Genomic DNA, 18,053 nt, shown 5'->3' on the forward strand with positions numbered 1-18,053 from the left:
GTAATGATAGAAAAGGAAGTTAATTAAAAAAATTCGGAAAAAACAAGGGCATTCCAGAACTCTGCTTCTCAACAGCTGGTGCAAAAAAAAACACTAAACTGCGATTTACCATTGCATACACAAGCCACTCTGAGCCCAAGTGAAGTTTCAGGCTTAAGTGCTTCCCTTGTCTCCTTTCCCACGATTGGATAAAAACAAAGATCAACCGAAAGGTGCACTCATTTTTAAGAAGGAATATCTTTAATGCAGCAGGAGTAACACAACATAGCAGTAAGCAGATTGCTCTGTCAGTGTAAGCATTTCTGCTTGTCTGATGGAGCAACCTGCCCTCTCCTTTCTCTGCACGCTGTTCCAAGGGTTCTCCCAACCCGCTGAGCCAATTTCCCCCTTTTTTGGGGGGTGGGGGTGGACAAGGGAGACACAGGGGGAGGAACATGTGAAAAAAGGTCCACTGTGCTATGGGAAATCCTTGAGAAGGGTTCCACTGGTACGGCCCGTTAGCTGAATCCCACCCCATCCTTATAAAAGACTACAGATAGCAATCACTATCTTAGAAGAAATATTCTCCCATCTTTCACACACAATAGGCATGCTAATTGTATGTGAACCTAGTTTGCATGTCATGGGAAACCATGACTTACTGGGACTCTGCAAATGTGTGGGCTACAGGAGAATGGAACGAACACTGGCTACAGTCTGTAATGAGGAGGAGCTTAACCATAATGCTGGGCTCAGGCAATACACTAAACCAAACCTTAGCTCAGCTCAGCATGGAATGGGAGTAAAATAGACCAGGCTGCAAATTCCTCTCTAATTCACAAATTCACATGGTCCTGGTAAGCTTCAGTGTATCTGAAGAAGTGTGCATGCACACGAAAGCTCATACCAAAATAAAAACTTAGTTGGTCTTTAAGGTGCTGCTGGAAGGAATTTTTTTATTTTGTTTCGACTATGTCAGACCAACACGGCTACCTACTTGTAACTGGTGAGCAATGGTTTGACTTACTATGTGAATTTGGCCAATGACCGCTACAATACATGTGTCAACTAAACACAAAGCCACTATGTTTGCTTCAGAAATGCAGTTTTAAAACGATATGCAAATTCAAATTGACATTAAATGGATAAGCTTTAATGGAGTAACATTTATTAGCATTTCATAACTGGACTTCAGTCCTATATTTTACCCATCTCTCCATTTATATATACAGATAAACACACTTACTTAATTCCCAAATGGACAGAAACTGCTTCTTGTGCTTTGAAACCAGCTCTAAATGTTTAACTAGAATATGGCCTGTCATGAGTTCCTCAGAAACCTTTGTATATACAGAGTCAGCGCTGGCCATTAGCTCCTGGGCTTCTTCAGTAAGTTGCTCCAGAATGTTTCCAACCGCACCTGTTAGATCAGTCAGGTATTTTAAAAACAAGCAAACAACCTTTTGTCCTTAGGTGCTAAAATAACTTCATCCCCATGACAGCTGGACCCCATTAGGTTTCCTTACTTCTCTCTGTTCTACACACATAATTTGAAAGTTTGCTGCCCTACTTACAACAACGGTGACCCATTATTCATCAGAAGAAATAAAACATAAAAGAACTACAATAGCCTGCAACATAACACTCTTCCAATACACACAATATTTGTGTTTCAGCATAAATCCTCTACCAGTTACTAAACCTTAACTGACTTTACCTTTCTACAATGTCCAATACTAATTCTCCTCCTATTCAACTCTGTTTTGATATTAAATAACCCTTTGTGCTCATTCAATAATAAGATATTTCCCACCTGCTCCCAGAACTTTACCCATTAAATGATACAAGTAGCTGCACTTACCATTGAAGATGAAAAGATGCTTGATGTCTGGCCAAACAAGCAGATGATTCAGCACGCTTTCCAAGTCTCTTATAGGCTTCCCTGCTACATCAGTTGGCCATGATTTTATGATGGCAGCAGATACAAGTTTACCCAGTTTGCTCAGATTGTAACGGGATATCACTTCAAGGAGATTAGTCTGTTCCTACATAAGACACAAAATATGTGGAGGGTTCAGGCCCTGGATGTTTTGCCACTGGAGGCAATGCAAATGCTCTGGATACCTGGAGAAGACATGGTATCCAGAGCCTGACGCTAAGGCAACTGCCTCACCTCGCCTTGCCTCACAGGCAGGCCAGCCCTGGCAGCATTAGATAGCGATGAGTCTGTCATTTTATTTTTACAAAATTGCTACATCATTTTAAAAAGTTTAGTATTCATAATGGAGCCCAATCCAACAGATTCCAAAAGGAACTTGCTTTCACAGAACTGCTCATTGTGAGATTTGCCAAATAATTTGCTGTCCTTTCCCAAAATGTAAATTATATGGCAATAGATTTACATTTGATGAACACCTCAAACAAGTAGGATTCAGACAAAAATACAGTTGATGAATGACTTTGTAATCCTAGGATTGTCACTGAGCAGGGATTATCTACAAAAAATGGCTCCCAGATACATGATTTGTCAGCCTGTCTTGATTGGCAAACCAGGAAGTCAAGCTGGATTTACCTGCGGCATTGAATCACAAACCCATTATTGCTTGCTCCCACAGTCAGGCACATGTAGCATAATCTCAACAAACTAACAGTACTTGGAAAATAAGTGTAGGATTCAGAAGATTTTAGATATAGTACCTGGTATGCTGATTTTATAGCGTCTATGGCGCAGTTTTCAAAAGCTTTGCTAATCATAGGGTCAAATTGTTCCATTTTCTCATGGCAACAGCAGTAGGCTTTAATCTGTTTAACAGCAGATTCCTATCAGGGAAGAGCAAAAACAAAAACAAAACTTTCTACCTGGTTCCAGTTATTTAAGATTATCAGATAAGGAAAACATGGAAGGAAAGTAATTTAGGACAATAAAACAAAGCAAATATATTTATCTAGTAATGGTAACTAATAATACTTTTATTATTTAAACCCTGCCCATCTGGCTGGGTTGCCCCAGTCATTCTGGGCAGCTTCCAACACATATAAAAACAGAATAAAACATCAAACTTTAAAAAGTTTCTGATGATCCTCCAATCTGTACTGTACTGTGGATTAGCATAGCTGGATGATTTTTGTTGTTAAATGGCACTGTCCATTGCAAAAAGGTGAGACTTTTTGAGGAACGACAAAACAGTTTTTTGTGCCACCTTGGTGGATGGCAGCTGCTCCAGGAGTGGAACGTAAGTTCAGCTGAGAAAGGGACTAAAGACATCAAGGGCACACAATTCTGTTCCCATGGCAGCTGCTCTTGGTTGGGCTGAGAGTCATTATCTGATAAGGAACTGCATTGCCGCTACCCTACATTGGGTTTGGCATCAGTGGTTCATAGGGGAAGGGAGTAAAGGGCCTAGAGTGTCTCTGTGAGCAGGGAGATCTCTCTCTGATGACCCACGGTGGGTCTCCTGATATGCAGAACTGGGGTGCTGAGAGGAATGGGAGAGGTCTCTTCTTCACTAAGCTCCTAAGGAGTGGATCAGAACCACCTTGCATTTGAGAAGCTTTATCCTGTTATGTTGGTATGGGTAGAGGGAGAGATTCTGAAAAAGAGGAGGAAGAGGACCTGGCCATTCAATACTTCATTTTAGATTTCTGCATACTGGGACTCTCCAAGCACCTAACTGCTTTCATTAATGAGATCTATGTCAGGTCTGTGGCCTGGTTGGCTTGATCAGACTGCCTTTCCCTATCCATTTGCCTTTGTAAGGCCAGGTGTTGACCCAGAAAAAAAGATGGGGATCAGGAAGGGAATGTAACTGGAACTTAGGTTACTCTCTGCTTGTCCCTGCTGGTCAAGCTTCCCAGCTCTGATAAGGAATGGGATCTTTCCTCAATATGAGGTAAGGGGGAAATGTTTACTTCCTAGCTCCCATCAGGAGGAAGAACAAAGCCCTTCTTTTAATAAAGTGGAGAGAACTGAGTAAAGAATGGAGGAAAAACAGAAGAATCAGCTAATTCAGAATAGCTGCAGATTTAGACAATGAGTGACAGCAGACATCTCCTGAAACAAGACTGCCTGGAAGGAGGGGGAACGGACATGCAAATTTAATTGAGAAGTTTCCTGTCTAGGCTGGTATGCCGTAATTCTACACAGGCTAACTGACTCTAGGGTCCATCAGGAAAAGGTGGTGTGTAATATTGTAGGGCTGGCCATGGCCACTTTCAACTCTGGCCACACATATTTGGCACTGCTCATTGCTGAGAAGCAGCCATGGGAAAAAGATCCCCCGCCCCCGATTTAGATTGAATGTGATAGATTTCATTTCATATGAGTCAATATAACCCATTCATCTCAGTACCTTTTTGATTCTGCCTTCCATATCTGTGATTAAAGTTTTCTTCCACTCTTCTGTGAAATTTGCATTAGCAAAGTCTATTTTCAAAAAATGATCCCAAGCCTAAGAAAGAAAATTATTATTCAGTTAAATTAACCCAAATTAAGAGCAGAAGGGGGTTGTATTTATAAGCCCTTGGTTCTCCCTGGCAAAGGCCCTCTTTTCTTCTTGGCAGAAGAAAAGAGCAACATGTGACAACAATACCCTACCCTTTCCCAGTAAAGGGACCCCTGACCATTAGGTCCAGTCGTGACTGCCTCTGGGGTTGCGGCGCTCATCCTGCAATATTGGCTGAGGGAGCCGGTGTACAGCTTCCGGGTCATGTGGCCAGCATGACTAAGCCGCTTCTGGCAAACCAGAGCAGCGCACGGAAACGCTGTTTACCTTCCCGCTGTAGCAGTACCTATTTATCTACTTGCACTTTGACGTGCTTTCGAACTGCTAGGTTGGCAGGAGCTGGGACCGAGCAACGGGAGCTCACCCCATTGCGGGGAATCGAACTGCCGACCTTCTGAAGGGCAAGCCCTAATAAAAATAATAATAATGGAATGATGAAAAAGACAGGGGTAATGCCTGCATCTTTAGAAGACAAGTTGCACGCCTCACAGGAGCTTTTTAAAAGTGGCAAAAAATAAGCAACTAGATCCTCATCAGCAACATCAGCATCTGACAAGAGAGGGGGCATTTCATGAGGCCTCTACAGGGTCCACTAGGGCTGCCAACATATCCCCTGGGCCCCTGGCAGTGGCAGACCTGTAGGTGCCAGGCTCACTTTATTTCACCTGCCATCTTACCTGGTAGAGGCCCATTTCAATACTACATGCAAAAGGAGGACACCTCTCCTTGATGCTTACCGACTTGCAACTGGGATTACTTGGCAGAAATGGAACTGTAATAGGCTGCTGTCAAATAAACTGGCAAGCAACTGTCCCACCTTTGCCCTACAGTGTTTTGCGAGCCTCTGGGGGAGACCTACTTAGGCTTTCTTAAAAAGCTGGGACTAGGCATGTACAACAGTCCTTGGCTAACATGCCTACTCCTCTATGCTTTCTCCTACTGAGCATATACTCCTAGTCTGTGACCCCTAAGAGAGCATATAAGATCCCCCCCTCTCTTTCTCTCTCTCACACAAACTTTCTACTTCCTCCCACCATTTTTATAATTAGGCTTGAGGCTATGACTGGTTATTTTTGCACACCAATAAAACACTGGGTTCTCAGTCACTATGAAGTACAAAATCTCTCTCTTAGAAGCCAATGCAACTGCTGGGTTCAAGTGCTGGACTAAGGAGAAGATTGGCAGTCCCCTGCTCTATGTAGAGGAGCCACCACACTAACTTGGATATATATTCCCAGTCTAGAAATGAGTGGCACACCACTATCTCTCTCTCTCTCTGCATGGCTTCAATGATTTGCATCTGAGCAACAGTGACTCTAGGGTGGGCTCTCTGGAGCTAACTTTGGATGGGTAAACCTCATATCTATGGTGTGACAGAAACCACAGATCTTAAGCTACCAAACAATAAACTCTCTGACATTTCTTAACATGTCCAAAGGAGCACATAGGTATGTGAAGGAAGTAAGGGCAGCTGCTAAAAAAAACTCATTAAGTTAAAAGGGAAAAAAACACTGCATACTGACAAAGATTTGGATAGCTGTAGTTGCAAAATACAAACCTCAAGTTCTGCTGGAAATGTGAAACTAACTGAAGATAAATAGGAACAACTTTCTAGTAAAGGTTTTGTCAAAACTTGATGAAACCAGTTCCTGGTATCTGCACAGAGCCTTTGGAATATTTCTGAAACCTATTATGCAAAAGGGAAAGTTACAAACTGCTGAACACAAGAGCAACCTACCACTATTGAGATTTTTACATTTTGGTTTTTATCACGCAGTTCTCCTATCAATTCCATTCTTTTCTCTCTCCCCTCACCCCAGCATTTACTGTTCCCCCCTTCAAGTATAACCCAGTAGGCACGTTCTGGTATGAGATAATACGGTCCATGTTTGTTAAGAAGCGATGTTCTCCAAAACCGCTTGCCCGATCACGTTAAAATTTGGCCACAGCGTCACATGGGTATAGGCAAGTGCTTCCATGCACATAGATTGGCCACATGTCACACCTGTGCCACGAAAACCAGGTGTGACATGTTTTTGGAACCCTGAACTCAGAGGGCCGGGGAAGCTGGGAAATAGAAGGCAGAAGAGGTTGCAACACAGCGCCCTCTATCGGAGGCAACACTGGTACTGCAGCTACTAGGCCAAATTAGGCCGAATTGAGGTGGGGACTTGCCTGGGTGTGGGTTGGGGGCAGGAGGGGACAGGAGAGGTCATGGATTGGGACAGGGTGGGGGGAATCACAGGGATGAGCCACAGCAACGCGTGGCCTGGCCAGCTAGTATTCTATATAATCAAAAAAGAATGCAATACACAACCTAAATAGTGAGAGATACTGAAGAAAGAAATATGTCAACCTTTCATTCTACTTTATGCATCTCCCATATTATTGGGCACTGGGTTTTCACATATAGAAAAATCCATTCCAGATTTTTGTTAGAATTAAGCACCTTTTCCTGCCAGTAATTAAAAAATTTTTTTTCAAGGATCCATTCTAAACTACTTATTCTAAACTAGAACTATTAATACAAATACATTTAGAAGTTGTAAGATATCAGAGTAAAAATAATCTTCTTTAGCCAAAGCAATTTAAGCAGATGTTAACATTACATACTCAAGCTTGGGCTTATGTGCTCCTCCACTGTATCCACTTCCAATTAACTGCAGCTTGTTATTACTAAAGCATGAACTATAGTTAGCATCAATTAGCATTTATTGAAACAAGTCAGGATCATTGATTAGTACTTAAAGTTTGCTTTTTCAATAAACGGTAGTAAACACTAACCAGTTTGTCCATTTGCAGTTCATTAAAAACAGAAGCAAAATGGAAAGAGGAAAACAAAAACAGGGGAGGGGAAGAAAATGGGTACAAGTTTCCACACTATCACATATCTGTGGTTATTTTACTTAATGCAGTTTCGTTTTATTGCCCTGTCTGTCAGTACATGATTTACAGTATTAATTGGAATATGGCTATTTTGAAAACTAGTAACTATTTACAAAAGAAAAAGAGGTGGCCATCCCAAGTGAGGTCCACCTAGCATCTTCACTGAAACCATCTGGTCCAGCATTCTGTTTCCAATACCAGCCAACCATGCACCTCTGGAACTCAAAAGGCATGAAGGTAATGGCCATCTCATTTCAATCCCCAGCATCTGGCAGTCAGAGGTATCGTGTCTCTCTGAATAGAGAGGTTCCATTTGGGATCTTTGTATCAGACATTGACAGATCTATAGTCTTTCTTTTTTTTAAGTCACCTAAGCTCATGCCCATCATATCTTGTAAGGAATTTCAGGTCAATATCAGTTAGGAAGGAACCCTGGTTAATGCTGGCCAAAAAATAATAATAGAAGGGGAAGAGATTGCAATGTTGTGACTCCTAATCTTCTACTCTGCGATCTGCTTTTAAAATGGTGCTTGTTTGTTTCTAGTTTCTGCTGGTTTTGTTCCTTAATTTGTTTTGTTTTTAGCATTTTCTCTTTGTTTTAGGTAGCATATCTTGTATTGTGTCAATTTTGATTAAGCCACCTGTCACAGGATGGGGGGGGCTCTCTGTACTCTTTCCCCCTCACACCACCTTTGTGTAATTCTGTAGAAATGTGGTGTATACATTTATAAATAATACATTGTGTGAAGGTTTTACATTTTTTCCTGAACCTACTGAGCAACAGTAAAGTAAGGCAATCAGACATAGGGGGGGCCAAACTGAGCCTATTTCCCCCTTCCTTCTGAGCTTCCTTACAGAATCTCTTCCAGGTGGCCTGGTATCTTGGTTCAAGAGAACACAGAAAACATGCAGATACTCACATAGCTGCCAAGTTTTCCCTTTTCTCGCGAGGAAGCCTATTCAGCATAAGGGAAAATCCCTTTAAAAAAGGGATAACTTGGCAGCTATGTACTCAAAAAAATGTGTAAAATCATATAGAAATTCTCACCTCCGAAGGTGCAAGTCCAAGAGTCCTTGACAAAATCCCAGCAGATGAAGCTGGTATCTTGTATTGCATTACCATTTTAACTTTGCTGCATATCATCTGATGAAGCTTTACACAGACTGTCACATACGAGTTCCAAGAGTCCTGCTGCAGCATGCTAAATTGTGAAATACTTTAATTACTGTGGGTACAGAAAGCAGTGCTTCTCTAATGTAGCCTTTACCTCTGAGATTCTATGGAATGTGAATAATTATTGAAATTGTGCAGCTCTGCATGCAGATTATATGCATATGTGGTGAGGTAAAAAGATACTAGATTACTGACAAATTGATATCATTCACAATTAAAGAACTAGTAAAACAGAGTTGAGGAAACCTTGTATTGTACGTAAGTGAATTAACACATCTAATTAGATTCTAGAAGACAGACAGCACTCTATGAAAACTGAGGCAATAACGTTCTAGGTACAGTAATAATTTTGGTAATAATTGTAATGACATAACTATTAAAACAATTATTTAGAAACAGTTATGTTTTGTAATCCTTCTATAATTGTACTGCAATCTATATTCTCAGACTCTGTTTTGTGCTTTGAGGACTTTTTTCCAGAGAAGCATGTTTAAGGAAGGTATGCACAACTTTTACTTACCCATTCTGTGTATTAGAGAGGATATTTATCACCATCTCCAGAAGCTTTTCTACTTCCTATGAAAGCAATAAAAATTAAGCCAGAGTACCAGAATCATCTCTTACTATCCTGTTGTACAAAACACCTTCAAATTATGCAACAATGAAATTGATCTATCTGGTTACATTCTTTGCTCACTACTCTCTACTGCTTCAAAGCTCTTACGTATTTAGGTTAGGCTTTGGTTCAACGGTGGCCACTGCTCGTTGGGTCTGGTGGGGCAGAAAGCAGGACAGCTAATGAGAGGTGGAACTAATGGTAAACAGTTCTACAACAGACACAGAGATCCAAAAGGTATTTATGCAATGGTAGCCATGAATTGTGGAGTTATCTCCAGCTGGCCAACTCTGGAGCAGTCTCACTCCAAACATCCAAGCTGTTACCATCCAAAAGAATACTCAGCATCCTCAAGAATTTCCCCTTCAACCACTTGGGAACTAGTTCCGCAAATACTTTTAGTCTCAAAGAAATTGCCATATTAACTATGTATGTACACATTACTAAAAACCAAGTCCCATGGATTTAGATAAGACTTTCTCTCTGGTTAAATACATATAGTAGGGATATGGAACCTCAGGCCCTTAGGACTCTCCCCAAGCCACGCCCCTCATCTCGCCTTGCTCTCTCCCCTCCACACATGCTTTCCCCTGGCTGTAATCTTTTATTGAACTCTGATAATTTAGCCTCTTGCTTGCCTAGTTAGAGGATGGACAATGTGTGGATGGGTGCAGAAAACTGGCCTTTGAATGGCTACAATGTACCTTACTGTTCAGAAGTTTGTTATAATGTTGTTTCACCAACTTTTTCCTTGTGCCGCCCACCACTGGCCTGTGGTTTTTGGAAGGTTGTCTATGTGGGAATTAGGCCCTCAGGCTGAAAAGGTTCATCACCCCAGAGGTACAGGATTTCAGCCTCAGTAACAATAAAGCAAGTGCTACTGTAGTATTGTAGAATATTTACGGAACTTATTGATGCATTAAAATCTATTAGATTTATTTATTTGCCAAATGAATTTGGCAATATGGTTTGGAGTTGTTAAAAAGACCATTCATGTTTTTATATTGTGATTTTATGTTGTAACCTCCCTGAGACCTGCGGGTATAGGGCGGCATACAAATTTAACAAACAATAATAACAACAATAATTTGGTTTTGAACTTTTTGTAGGTGCACTTATCTTAACAATAACCATGGTCAGGTTTGGAATCTATATGGTTTGAGCTATTCAGTGTTAGATGTTCTTTCTTTTTTTAAAAAAAAATCAGTGTTGAATTTTAGGATTGCTGCACCAAACAGCCTTAGGTATGATTAATTCTAATAAAAGAGAAGAAAAGGCTGGAACAGGGCATACCCATGACACAGTCCTGACCTAGTAACCGGGATTAGATTAAATTCTAGATCAGTCACTACTAATCCTATACATTTCTGATTAGGGAATCCATAAAATCTCTATATATTTTACTGAACACTATGGACTATAACAAAGATTCACTCCCCATAAAATGTGCGGTCTCAATTAAGGCTGTTTTAATCAAGAGACCTCAAAGTCCCTTTCAAGCATAACAATTCTATGGTGTCTCAATAAAACTATCAGGACAAAGCCTAGCGTTCTTTATTTTTAAAATGATGAGATCTGATTGATTGAAGGGTTACTTTGAGGAGCTGAGATATTATAATTTGTGCTGGTGTGAACAGTCTTTTATAAATGAACCAGAATTAAACAACAAACCTCAAGGTTACGGTAAATGCTTTGCAAATTCTTCAGTCGATGAAAGGTTCCTAGAAGACAATCTAACGGATAAGCAGAAAACTCGGAGATAAATTCAACCAAGTCCTTCAAAGGCAGCAAGGTGAACCATGACCTGAACAGTGCTCTGCCTCCATTCATCAAATGTTTCTTTTTTTTCATTAGTGTAAGCAAGTATCTAACAAAAAGAAAAAAAAGAAAGAAAAAGAAAATATATTCAACATATAGATTAGAATGGCAAATAAGCAGAAATGTTGAGCAAAAGTATACAGTCAAACCTTGGTTCCCGAACGGCTTAGTTCCTGAACAAATCAGAACCCAAACGCCGCAAACCCGAAGTGTTCCGATTTGCGAATTTGTCGGAAGCCGAACGCCACATTTTAGAACGTTTTGGAAGTCAAACAGACTTCCAGAACAGGTTGTGTTCGAGAACCAAGGTACCACTGTACTACAGAGTACACTCTTAAGTTTTTGCATGGTCAGGAAAATCAAAATGAAAAAGGCGGCGGCTGAAACCAGGATAAAAACCTTCAATCCCTTAGGAAAGTTGCTTGAGCAGCTTCTCTCCTCCAGCTCCTTGACGAGTTATGGTTCCTTGTTGAGAACCTGACTTCCCTATATGACCTTGGCCTGTGATTGGACTTGGTTTCTCTCCTGTGATCTGACTCTCTGGACTATTCTGCAAGTGGATACTGGCTCCTGACATCCTTATCCTTTGAAGCAGGACATAGCTTGACCACAGGTGCCTATGTTTTTGGAACCCGAGAATGGACAACTACAATGTGCTCCAAGTGGGTTACCCTTGGACTTGGCCCAGAAGCTACAACCGGTGCAGAATACAGCAGCTAGATAAACTTGTGAGGTCAAACTGCTGCCAGCATATAATATACCTTGCTTATGGGATCTGCACTGGCATCCAATCTGCTATCAGACCAAGCTCAGTATTTTGGTACTAACATTTAAGATACAGCTCAGGACCTGGTTAAGAGGCCACCTTTTCTTAACATACCCAGTAGGTCACTGTCCTGATGTATTTTTGAGAGGGTGGATAAATAAGGAGAGATATCTCAATTGCACAATGCAGGAGAAGAACAGAATAGGAATAGCAAACAGTCTTTTGTATGTGCCACACGGATTGGTGGGCACACTGGCCATGTTGACCACAAGTCTACCACCACAAGAAAATCCTGATCTTAGATGGTTTCCTTTATTGTAGGAAACATTCCCATTCTACTTCTTGCCATAAGAAAAGCTTTGGAATTCCTCTAAGGAAGGTGGTGAAGGAGACTACAGGTCAGGGAGGACAGGAGGCTTGTTCAAATCATGCCACTTTTCAGTGCGGTAAGTGAATGTGACTACTGATAATTTCAGAATGAAATGAAGTAACAAATACATTACAAACTTACTTTTTATGTTCCTGTTTATTTCTGCATTCAACAAATACAAGTCCTTCCAGCCCTGCATACTTCTCTTCAGATTCAAGCAGAGTATTCACATGAACACGCTCAAGATCAACAGAAGCAGTAAACAGATGAAAAGCTGGGATTGTCAACAGCCACTCAATAATTTCTTCTTCTATACATTGATTGCAAAACCTCTTCAAATATTGTTCCACACTGAAAGAGAAGTAACAAATTAACGCCTACCAGAAAATGAATTTTTGAAATAAACAAAACCTGCATTAAAATGTACCTGTGCGTGAAACCAAAGGCTTTGTGCATAGGGTGCACTCTGCAATAATTCTGCATTTCTGATAAATACATAGACCATCGCAACAAAAAGGTAATGACGTAGTCCCAAAATTAATTGTTTGTTTATGTTGTATTTCTACTGTATTCTGATTGAGGCACAGGAGCTGTTAAGGCCAGAACAATGGCTTGCATTGAAAGTGTCTCTTTTGCAACTGCAAAGAATCCAATGCAATGGAGGTCCCCAGTAGAAAAAGGTGGGGACACTTTTTTGCCAATCTCCAAAGCAGATTTTTCAGGAAGGAAACATGCAAGGGGAATCAGCAACATCATCTCTTCCACCGCTGCCAGTGGCAGAACCAATCCAGCTATCTTTAAAATTGCACACAAAAAGAGAGTCAAATTATATTTTTCTGTTGTGTCTCATAAAGTTATTACTTTTTCTCTAACAGAAACTCATGCCTCTGAGTACAGCATGCTGAATATTTCAACTTTCAGATTACAAAATGAAGAGTGCTAAAAAGTTCGGAATTCAAAAGGCATTTTAATATAGTATAGTATGAGTAAAGTATAGTATGAGTAAAATGGCACAGAAATCATTAAAAAAAGATTGTCAAGTATTATATATTAATATTATTTTTATTATTTAGTTTTACATGACTTTTTAGAAAGCAAAACTAAAATTATTTGGTTTTCTAAAAGCAGTTTATGTGTTTCTTCATCTAACGTATTTACCAAGCTAAATGGTGTCCAATCACAAAAATAGCTGAGTTGAATTCCACACACCCAAAAACTTATTTTAAAGACTGCTCACTGAAGAAATTTGCAAAAGTTAAATTTCACGCCCTAAAATGACATACCCTCCTCTAGGAGGCAAAAAATTAAACAAGTGCATCTTTATGGAAATATAGCTCCTACTAGCACAATGGAAATGTCTCCCCTCTTACTCCCAAGGATTGTTTTATTTGTCAATCAAAAATGCTTGTGCTGACAGAAAAATCGTAATAGAATGACACTTAATTCCTCCTAAAGTATAGAATTGCGAGCTGAATTTTTGCGTATCAATGAGCTGCTAAAACAATGTCACAAACTTGAAAAACTAGTCATTTATTCTATCTGTTCAAAACACTAAACCTGAATTTTCAAATCCAAAATCACATACCGTAGCTCATGTGAAAACAATTCTTTGAAAGATTTTGCTTCATCTGCTGGTAGTTTCTCCAAACAAAGAAGGCTACATAACTTTACCAGATCATCTTTTGATGTTCGAATCCCATAATATTCTCCTAGTACAAGAATGATCACTGCCAGGCCCAGCTTATTTTTCTTTTCCTTGTTCCAAGATGGACCACTTGCATTGTTCTGGTTAAGGAGGGTATGGGCTATTTCTCTTAAATAATCCAGAATTAACTGTTTAATCTAGATAAAAGGGTGAAAGGAATAAAAACCAACTCCACCTATTTTCTTTAGAAGACAATTACTTAATCTGAAATGCTTATTCAGGTTATCATTAAACGGTTAGGTTGGCACAGAATTCTGGCCACAAATCAGGGTTAATGCCATACATCAAACAAAGACCATTAGTTCCTACCAATGTCTTTTAAGGACTTACCTGCCCAGGCTTTCCATGACCCATAAGAATGGAACCGGTTTTATGCATCTGAACTAGATGAATTCCCATTTTTGTATATGTATTTTGGAAGTTTTTACACTACTGTTTTGTTGTTGTACAATATTAAAGATCATTAAAACATACACCACCTAAGAGATGTTTTAAAATATTACGCAGTTTATAAAAGGCTTGCCAATATAAATAAATAAATAAATAAGCAAGCAAGCAAACCTGTGCACAAGTTGGTTCATGCAGCTCAAGAAGTTCCCACTTGGTCCCTTTCTAGAGTTGGGTAAACAAACCATGGAGTAGCATTACATGTGAACCAGCACTCATGATTTGCTTCATACAACTGAACCATAACTGCCGATTTGCCACAAAGCTAAAAAATGGAGTGGCTGACTTGTTTCCCCACTCTAGAAAAGGAGGAGCAAAGTGAGGAATACTTATACTCCCTGCACTAACATGCATGATTTGACTAACTATGGCTTATGGCCGGCATCAATAAAAATACTATGTCCAATAGCACATTCCAAAATAATTATTCTCCTCTTTACAGAAAACAGTGACATTTACAGATGTGATGTGTCCATTCTTTATGCTTACTGTAGTACCAAGGAAACTCCTCAGTGCCCAGCATAAATAATGTGCCAGCAGAAAAAGAACGGGTCCAGCAGTGTAGCTAGGGGTGTAGCATGGGGGGGCCAGAGGGGCCATAGGCCCAGGCACATGATTTTTAAGGAGTGCGAGTCACGCGCCCCCATGCAGGGATCCCCATCCTGCCCTGCCTGCTGGCAGGGGTCCCTGAGGCCCCTCATCTGGCTTGGCCTTGCTGCCACATCCCCAGCCCCCTTGCTGAATGGCTGCCTGGCCAGCATTGGGAGGGATTTGCCTACCAAGGGCTGCATCAGCTGGATAAAAATTGAATCTACCCCCACCCATCAAAATCATCTGGTCTTCTTGCACTTGCAAATGGCCAGTGTGGTACCTGATATTAAACTGAATTTGCTCAAGATTGCAATGTTGTTCCCCCACATGTAATACACTCAAAAGAGCAACACCATTTTTGAGACATGGGAAGACACGCCAAGATGCAGGAGAATCTTGGCTTCCTATGATCGACCTCCCAACTCAATAAAGCAGCTTGGCACAGGAAGGTTGTACTAGAGTCCTATGTGGTGTCACTCTATATGTAGGGGAAACAGAATTATGGTTCACACATTTACTGAAATCGGAACAACTGTCACAGAAATCAGAGTGTCCCAGTTTATCTTTTTTGTCTGTCTTCTGCTGGAAGTGCTTGTGGCTGAATTTCTTAAATCACATGCTCTAATTCAGAACCAAATAGTTCAATGAGAAGGGTGGGAGACAAGTGACTTAGCAGTGGCCTATTTAGAAAATCTTATTCTAGTTAATGGCAACTTAGATTTACAATACCTGTTCTTCTCCAAACTGTAAATCAGTCCATTCTGTTGGCTTGTCCTCATATACCATTGGTTTCATATTAACCAAATAAAACTGATGGAACTGCCAGATGAAGCTGCTGACATTGCGAGGAGTCCAAGTGTTCAGTATACTGAAGAGATTTTCCAGCATTACCTTTGCTGCTATTTGTTTTCCCTTCACAACACCTTTCTCTGAACTTTTTAACCAAGGAATGTTGTTCTTAAGAGTACTCCAGATAGTGTCAGGTGGTTTAGCACATACTATATCGTCATACTGATGCCAATCTGTTAATTTTTAAAATAAATAATAATAATTTTAGGTTTCATTAACACAAGATCAGGTTTCAATGAATCCATGTGCCTACTGGCCCATAGCAACAAATGCCATCCCTCTGGCAAATACCCTCTCCCCTCCCCTCGCACATATGAAAATCTCTTTCACTAATTGCTGGCGTCTCCTGCAAAACCCCAGCCTGGAAGAGAAAAACCACACAGCTACTTTCCACCATGGGCAAACTCTTGAAGAAATGCAGAAGTTATTTCCCTCCTGCATGTTAGACCAAAGGAAGGAGCAGCAGCAGCAGCAGGACTGGGTACCTTCCTCTTCCTTTATGCACCAATGTGCATTTGCCATCCACCATGATCGCCTGTGATATTTGGACATCAAGACATATTGGGTTTTTTTGGTAAACCAAGAAATCTTTAATAAAAATATATTTTTAAAAAGTTAAAAAAATACACTTACAAGTTAGGGAAAGGCACTTCCATCAGTCCCATGTATCTCAGATGCTCCTAGGACAGGCATCCCTAAACCTCGGCTCCCCAGATGTCCCGGACCACAACTCCCATATTCCCTGACCACTGGTCCTGTTAGCTAGGGATCATGGGAGCTGTAGGCCAAAACACCCGGAGGGCTGCAGCCTGGGGATGCCCGTCCTAGGCAGTCACCTCAGTGTCCAGCCAGCTTTTGTTTTTTTAAAAAATATATTTATTAAAGATTTTCTCAAAAAACAGAGAATACAAAACAAACAAAGAAAATACAGGACATATAAAAAAATACAAAATACAAAAAGTACAAAACAACACAAAGAAAAAGAAAAAGAAAATCCTAGCAATCAAATCTTATCATAACTTCCTTTTAGGACTTCCCCGACTCTCTCCATATTGGGTCCATTAGCACAACTAAATTAACAGTATTCAATATATTCAATATATTCCATCAAATCTATTTATGATATTTTCTAAACTTTTTATATAATATCCCATATTTCGATTCTACTTTCATCTCCTTTTATCCAATAATTCCAATCTATCATTTCTATTTTCCTTTAAATCTATAATCTGTAACTTCCCCTCACCTTTATTTTTTGCTAACAATGAATCACCCTTCAATTATTAACTCTTATATCTTAATACATTTATAACAATATTAAAATTTCATCCCTCCTTCCACCAATTCCAGATTCTCTGGAAATTTTAGCGAATTCCATAATTCAAACCAGTGTCGGGTCTTCCATATCATCCATCCATTAATTCATCATATGATTCCTTTAACCCATCCCCACCCTTTCCCATATCCTCATACCAGCTTTTTTACACCACTCCTTCTGTTTCTCCCTCCCTCTATCTGCCTCCCAACACCCTCTAACTTCTTTAAGGTTTTCCCTAAATATGCCCTGTCCTCCCCCTCTCACTGGGAGGGCAACAGCCCACCCTAATTTTCCCTTGAGTGGTTCTTGTAACAAGTCCTTCCTCTGTTCCACATCTCTCACTTATGGAACATTCTCCTCATTTTCCTCCTCTTCTTCAGTGTACAAATCAGTCTGCTGCTGCTGTTTCCATATTCATTGTTGATAAATCCTCTTGATCCTCTAACGCCTCTCCAGGTCTATTGTCCAAATATTTTTTTATTTGTTAGTTTTACTCACGGAGCTGGTTTACATTCAGATTCAGTTCCTTTTTAATGTCCAAAAGTATTATAGAGATCCTTAGCCAGAGTCCCTCTTTGTCGGATGTTGAGACTACAGCCATCTTATCACTTTCCATCCCGTGGGAAAACAGCAGAGTGCAGGGCAGGAAATGACAGGGATGTTGTTTGGATAGTTAGTACTCCATTTTAAACCCAATCTGGGAATCTTTTCTCTTCTTAATTCTCTTCCATGATTGAAATTCTTTACTTTTTAACCAAGTCCAAATCAAAGCAAATAAAATTTGTAATCCTCACTTAATTTCTATGGTCCATTCGCTAATCCCTCCAGGAACCCAGAACAGGCTTCTTCAGGGACTTCCTTTAAATACACTTCTTTAAAGTTGCAGGGAATTTAAATGTTACTTCACTCTTCACTCCCCCCCCCCACCCGCTTCAGGGAGAGAGCTTTTAAGTCTAATTGATAGCAAATTAAATGTTTCCTTTCACCTTCCCAGCAGTGGTCAGGTTACTGTTTCACCAGTCTCTCAATAGA

General features: G+C 40.2%; 1 protein-coding gene across 2 annotated transcripts in view; it reads right to left on the reverse strand.

The window, feature by feature from the left end:
• RNF213 (ring finger protein 213) overlaps positions 1 to 18,053 on the reverse strand; it is a 92,605-nt gene that overhangs the window by 54,031 nt on the left and 20,521 nt on the right. For both annotated transcript variants that reach the window (XM_088661463.1, XM_088661462.1), the window contains 11 exons: positions 15,584 to 15,876; positions 13,697 to 13,953; positions 12,253 to 12,462; positions 10,829 to 11,024; positions 9,062 to 9,117; positions 8,416 to 8,569; positions 6,040 to 6,168; positions 4,329 to 4,427; positions 2,677 to 2,799; positions 1,841 to 2,024; positions 1,226 to 1,399 (listed from right to left, as the gene is read on the reverse strand). In XM_088661463.1, coding sequence (XP_088517589.1) covers positions 1,226 to 1,399; positions 1,841 to 2,024; positions 2,677 to 2,799; positions 4,329 to 4,427; positions 6,040 to 6,168; positions 8,416 to 8,569; positions 9,062 to 9,117; positions 10,829 to 11,024; positions 12,253 to 12,462; positions 13,697 to 13,953; positions 15,584 to 15,876 — 1,875 coding nt within the window. The remainder of the gene's footprint in view (positions 1 to 1,225; positions 1,400 to 1,840; positions 2,025 to 2,676; positions 2,800 to 4,328; positions 4,428 to 6,039; positions 6,169 to 8,415; positions 8,570 to 9,061; positions 9,118 to 10,828; positions 11,025 to 12,252; positions 12,463 to 13,696; positions 13,954 to 15,583; positions 15,877 to 18,053) is intronic.

Source organism: Zootoca vivipara, chromosome 2 (assembly GCF_965207765.1).
Source record: "Zootoca vivipara chromosome 2, rZooViv2.hap1.1, whole genome shotgun sequence".
In the NCBI taxonomy this organism is placed as follows: Eukaryota; Metazoa; Chordata; class Lepidosauria; order Squamata; family Lacertidae; genus Zootoca; species Zootoca vivipara.